Source organism: Arachis ipaensis, chromosome B03 (assembly GCF_000816755.2).
Source record: "Arachis ipaensis cultivar K30076 chromosome B03, Araip1.1, whole genome shotgun sequence".
NCBI lineage: Eukaryota > Viridiplantae > Streptophyta > Magnoliopsida > Fabales > Fabaceae > Arachis > Arachis ipaensis.
In genome coordinates, this window is record NC_029787.2 from 118,318,353 (window position 1) to 118,324,384 (window position 6,032).

The 6,032-nt window shown below is 34.1% G+C and overlaps 2 protein-coding genes across 3 annotated transcripts in view; both read left to right on the top strand.

Moving 5' to 3' along the window:
• The window catches only part of LOC107631091 (beta-amyrin 28-oxidase), a 2,568-nt gene extending 894 nt beyond the window's left edge, over nt 1-1,674 (top strand). The window contains exons 2-4 of one of the 2 annotated variants that reach the window (XM_021119404.1): nt 364-819; nt 921-1,094; nt 1,185-1,624. In XM_021119404.1, coding sequence (XP_020975063.1) covers nt 364-819; nt 921-1,094; nt 1,185-1,264 — 710 coding nt within the window. In that variant the 3' untranslated portion in view covers nt 1,265-1,624. Of the gene's footprint in view, nt 1-363; nt 820-920; nt 1,109-1,184 lie in introns of both variants that reach the window. The other variant, XM_016334421.2, reaches the window with a different exon arrangement.
• On the top strand, nt 1,802-4,206 carry LOC107631090 (beta-amyrin 28-oxidase). Its single transcript, XM_016334420.2, has 4 exons — nt 1,802-2,442; nt 2,837-3,292; nt 3,389-3,576; nt 3,745-4,206. The coding sequence occupies exons 1-4, from the start codon at nt 1,941-1,943 to the stop codon at nt 4,054-4,056; spliced, it is 1,458 nt and encodes a 485-aa protein (XP_016189906.1). The 5' UTR covers nt 1,802-1,940; the 3' UTR covers nt 4,057-4,206.

Consider the following 6,032-nt stretch of genomic DNA (forward strand, 5'->3'; position numbering starts at 1 on the left):
TTTGGATATAAATATATATATTATTTAATTTATTTTCGAAACATATTTTATATTTTTATATATATTCTATACGAATATCTAATGTAGGATTTATTTTTAATGAACACATGGTATGATGATTAGCATGGTCATGAGCTCAAGACATAGAAATAAGAGGAGTGTTAGGCGAGTAGAATTTGTGATGTTTAATCATCAATTAGTTATTATCAATATTTTTTATGGTGTGAAATGACATTATCTAATAATGTAAGATTAATCATTTTTTTTTTTATGGTTAAGTGCTGGTTAGATTTCAACAAAAGTGCTCGCCTCCTAGAATTTCTCTAAAAAGTAAAATTAAAACTTATTATTCCCTTTTAATAGGAAAGGAACAGGTGGTTGTTCATTCCACAGTCCAGAAATACACTTATGCTTTGGCTTGTTCCTTGTTTCTGAGCATTGAAGATCCTCTCCACGATTCAAAGTTTTCGTCGAGATTTCACCGATTCTTAAAAGGCTTGGTTGGCTTCTCCATCAACTTGCCCGGAACAAGATTTCACCAAGCAATGAAAGCTGCCAACGAAATAAGGGAAGAAATAAAAAAGATCATAAAGCAAAGAAAAGTGGATTTGGAAGAGAAAAGAGCGTCACCAAGCCAAGACATTCTCTCACATTTGCTTGCAACACCTGACTCCAATGGAAGGTTTCTAACTGAAATCGAGATCATGGATAACATACTCCTCCTCCTTTTCGCCGGCCACGATACTTCTAGATCCACTCTGTCATCTCTCATGAGGTACCTGGCGCAGCTTCCTCATGTTTATAACAAGGTTTTGGCAGGTTCGCAATGAAATCCTTAAGTCCAGGTTCGGATACTTTTGCCTATGATAGTTTGGATCAGAATGAATGATGATGGAGTTTGTTGTAACTGTGACTTGCAGAACAAGTTGAAATTAGCAGAGCAAAAGGGGAAGGGGAATCCCTGCAATGGGAGGATGTTCAGAAAATGAAGTATTCTTGGAATGTTGCATCTGAAGTCTTGAGACTATCTCCACCGGTCACCGGTGCTTACAGAGAAGCCTTAAGGGATTTTAGCTATGCTGACTATACCATTGGAAAGGGCTGGAAGGTATGTCCGCTAATATGAATGGACTTAGTTATAAAGATTTTAAAGTATGTATTAATGGTATTTTTTGTGTTGTCAGTTGCATTGGACAACCTGCTCTTCACACGTGGATCCCAGGCTCTTCGCGAATCCCGAGGCTTTCGACGCGTCGAGGTTTGAAGGGGCAGGCCCTGCGCCGTATTCGTATGTTCCGTTTGGTGGAGGGCCTAGAATGTGTTTGGGGCTAGAGTTTGCAAGGCTAGAGATACTTGTGTTCATGCATCATATTGTGAAACAGTTCAAATGGGATTTGGTTAATCCTAATGAGAAGTTCAAGTATGATCCCATGCTTGAACCTGTAGATGGACTTCCGGTTCTGCTTCACCGTCACCATTGATTAATACATTATTAGAAGCTTTCTTTTGAAATTTGTTATAACATTATGATATTAGATTTGACTTTTCGTAGTGTTTAAAGGGTTATAATGTCATTTGATCCCTTTAAAAAATGATTGTTTTGGAGATTGAGACATTCGCGTGCCAAAAGTGGTTTACTATGTTATTAAATTGTTATCAGTTAGGTTGTTTATACTATCATAGTGGGTTTATGCCCGGTATAATTCCCAAAAAAAAGAATATTAAACTACCATAGTTGGATGGAATGACGCTCATGTTGTCATCACTTGCAATTAAGATTAATATTAAATGAAGTCAAAAAGTTTATGAGTGTGACACTAACCTCTCAAGTCTCAACCATAACATGATGAGTTAGATCATTCACACATACATCTGTTTATGGAATTTGGATGCTCAAATAACAAGATTCATAGAGTTTAGAACATAAAGCTACTACTAAAATGGAAGTGGCCAAGTTTCTAGCCTTGCCAACAATTTTGGCACTCTTTGTCCTTTGTCTTCATTTCATCTCAAAACTTGTGAAACTGAGAAAGGATCCAAGCCTGAATCTTCCTCCTGGAAACTTAGGATGGCCTATTGTTGGAGAAACCTTCGAGTTCATGCTCGCGGCTCGGGGGGGAACCCTGGTAAGGTTCATAAAAGATAGAATGGAGAAACATGATTGCAGGGTGTTCAAAACTTCATTTCTTGGAGATCCTATGGCAGTGTTCTGCGGCCCGGCTGGGAACAAGTTCCTGTTCAGCAATGAGAATAAGATTGTGCAAGTGTGGTGGCCAAGCTCCATAAGGAAGCTATTAAGAACATCTCTTATTAGTAAGGTTGGTGAAGAAGCAAAGATGACTAGAAGGTTGCTATTGAGCTTTCTTAGTGCTGAAGTGCTCAGAAATTACTTGCCAAAAATGGATATCATTGCTCAAAACCATATCAAAACTCATTGGCAAGGTAAGGAATGTATGTATTTGTGTTTGCTAAGTAAGGAGTTCCTTTCCATTTTATTCAAACAAGTACTAATTCACTTGCCGCAACCGAATATTTACAGTTGTATTAGTTCATACACAATAGATTAATCAATATTTTGCTTATTAAACTTGGGATAAATTTCACCGAATTTATCCTTAAATTTATAATTCAATGATCAAGAAAACTTTAGCCAAGAATCGAAAGTATGAATTGACCACTGCATAATAAGGTTGCTTTTTTACCTTTGTTTAGCACTATCAGTCTCAGATAGGCACAAAAGGTTCTTATGCAGAAGGTAGCAACTTTTCTTTTTCTTTTTCTTTTTCTCTCAATTTCTAAATAATTTTACCCTCTCTACTATTTTCAAATGTTGAAGGAAAAGAGCAGGTGATTGTCTATTCCACAGTGCAGCTATACACATATTCCTTGGCTTGTTGCTTGTTCCTAAGCATTGAAGATCCAATTCATGCATCAGAATTTTCATCAAAACTTGATGACTTCCTGAAAGGCTTGCTTGGCTTCCCAATCAACCTGCCTGGAACGAAATTTCGTCGATCCATGAAAGCCGCAGACGAAATAACCAAAGAAGTGAAGATGATGATATTGAAAAAGAAACTTGAATTGCAAGAAAAGAATGTGTCACCTACACAAGACCTTCTTTCGCATTTGCTTGTCACACCTGATTCCAATGGAAGATTCATGACTGAAACGGAGATTAGTGACAACATGCTACTGCTTCTTTTCGCTGGCCACGACACTTCTCGGTCGGCTTTATCATCTATCATGAAGTATCTTGGGGCCATGCCTCAAGTTTATGAACAAGTTTTGAAAGGTTTGCAACAACATCCTTCAACATGTTTTCAATTTTCCAACTTGTTCTTACATTCTAACCAAGCACACTGATATCAAAGTCTTGTCATCATGACAGAACAAGTCGAAATAAGCAGAGAGAAAGAGGCAGGGGAGTTGTTGCAATGGGAGGATATTCAGAAAATGAAGTATTCTTGGAATGTTGCATCTGAAGTCATGAGGCTGTTACCACCTGTTGCGGGTACTTACAGAGAAGCAATAAAGGATTTTAACTATGCTGGCTATACCATTCCCAAGGGCTGGAAGGTATGTTCCAAACCCTTCATTTTTCTGTTGTAAGATAGAAACTCAGGTGGTGTAATTAACTTCATGTGAACCGTTAGATGACAATTTAGTCAAACCTGTCAAATTATTTAAAGACTCTCAACAAGTGTTTTATGTAAGTTTTGAATTGTACATGGTTTTTATTGGCAGTTGCGCTGGCTCCCTGGCTCGACACACATGGATCCGGCGTATTTTCCGAATCCGGAAGCTTTTGATGCATCAAGATTTGAGGGAGAAGGTCCTGCAGCCTATTCATATGTTCCATTTGGAGGAGGGCCTAGAATGTGTCTGGGACTAGAGTTTGCAAGGATAGAGATACTTGTGTTCATGCATCACATTGTGAAATGGTTCAAATGGGATTTGGTGAATTCTGATGAGAAGTTTAAGTATGATTCCTTGCTTGAGCCAGTCAATGGACTTCCAATTCGGCTTCACCCTCATACTATTATTGATTCAAATTAGAGGCTACAGTCAATTTTATAAGCTTTCTTCTAAGTTTGTCATGTTTTCAAATTTCAAGAGAACTTTGATTAATTGGATAATGTAATCATTGTTCGTTGTTGGTATAATCCTCTTCAGTGAGAAAAAAATTGGATGGTATTCAGTGTTCAATTTAACCATTCATTATTCTCTCTCTTATTTATTTCTGATCCTGCTCATAAAATCAAAGGTGAGAGATCACACTATATTCTATCAATTGTTAAAAAAATTAGAGAGAATCATTTTCCTAATTGTAATTGCTTATGTATGCTTATGGAGACGGTTGAGATTCAATACTTTTAAGGTACTGAACTATATTAGGATGAAGAAGAAAACTCTTCGATTCAGAAGGGTAAGATGCTTATAATATTAAAATAAAATAATTATAAAGAATCAATTTTTAATATTTTATTATTAATTAATTTCACGCTCCACTGCTTTTAACAATTTTTTTACTTAACATGCGAATATATATAATTGCATTCTCTTTATTCTCTGTGTTTTTTTCATCGTCGTCTTCTTTTTCTCTTCCTTTTTTCTAATCTTTTTCTTTCATTATCGTCGTCGTCATTACCACCACTTCCATCTCCTTCTCATCTTTCTTTTTCTCATTTGAATTTCTTCTATCTCCTCCTTTCTTTTCCTCCTCCTCCTGCTTCTCCTCCATCATCATTATTATCATCATCATCGTCTTCTTTTTATATGTATAACAGAAAAAAAAAGAAAGAAATAAAGAAAAAAAAGAAGAAAAAATGCAACATTAAAGAAGATATTTTTGTACTTTTGTAGCAAAATTTCGGTGTAAAAACCAAGAAATTTTTGTATTATTGTTAAGAAATTTCGGTGTATTTGTATTCTAATAAGTTCTACACAATTCAAAATTTTTTCTCTTCCCACTCCTCATCTTGTGTTGCTTCTTCTTATTCTTTTTCATCATCATCATCATCTTTTTTTTCTTATTCATCTTTTACTTCTTGTTTTATCTTATCAAGTTTCTTCTTGTTTTACTCTATTAATAAGAATAAAAACAAACAAAAAAAATCAAACAAAAATAAAACACATAATGTTGCAAAATTACTAGGAAGAGGATGAACCTACGTTCATTCAACTAAAAGAAAGAAAGAAAGGAAGAAAAAAGAAGAAAAAATACAGCATTAAAGAAAATATTTTTGTGCATTTGTAGCAAGATTTCGGTGTAAAAACTAAGAAATTTATGTGTTATTGTTAAGAAATTTCAGTGTATTTTTATTCTGTTAAGTTCTGCATAATTCAAAACCCTTTCTCTTCTTCCTCCTCATCTTTTGATGCTTCTACTTCTTCTTTTTCATCATCTTCATCATTTTTTTTATTATTCATCTTTTCTTTCTTGTTTTACCTTCTCAAATTTCTTTTTGTTTTATTTTATTAACCAAAATAAAAACAAAAAAAAAAAATTAAACAAAGAAAAAGAAGATACACATAATGCTATAAAATTATTAGGAATGAGATGAACCTATATTTTTTGTGCATTTGTAGCAAAATTTTGGTATAAAAACTAAGAAATTTATATATTATTGTTAAGAAATTTTGGTGTATTTTTATTCTAATAAATTTTGCATAATTCAAAACTCCTTCTCTTTCTCTTATTCATTATCGTCTTCTTAATTTTTCTCTTATGTTTCTTCTTTTTCATCTTCTTCTTCTTATTTTATTTTCTTGTAATTCTTCTTGTTTCACTCTCTTAAAAGGAATAAAATTTAAAAAAAAAAAGAAAAAAATTAATGCTATAAAATTATTAGAAAGAAAAAGAGGAAAAGAAAAAATGCAGCAACAACAGCAGCAATAAAAGAATCACGATGGAGAGAAAACACGCGAAGAAAAAGTAGAAACATGAAAAAGAAGAAAGAATGCGACAAAGATATTTGCATTAGTGAAGCAGTGTGTAAACGCTGCTACGTGTAATGAAAGTGATTTTTATT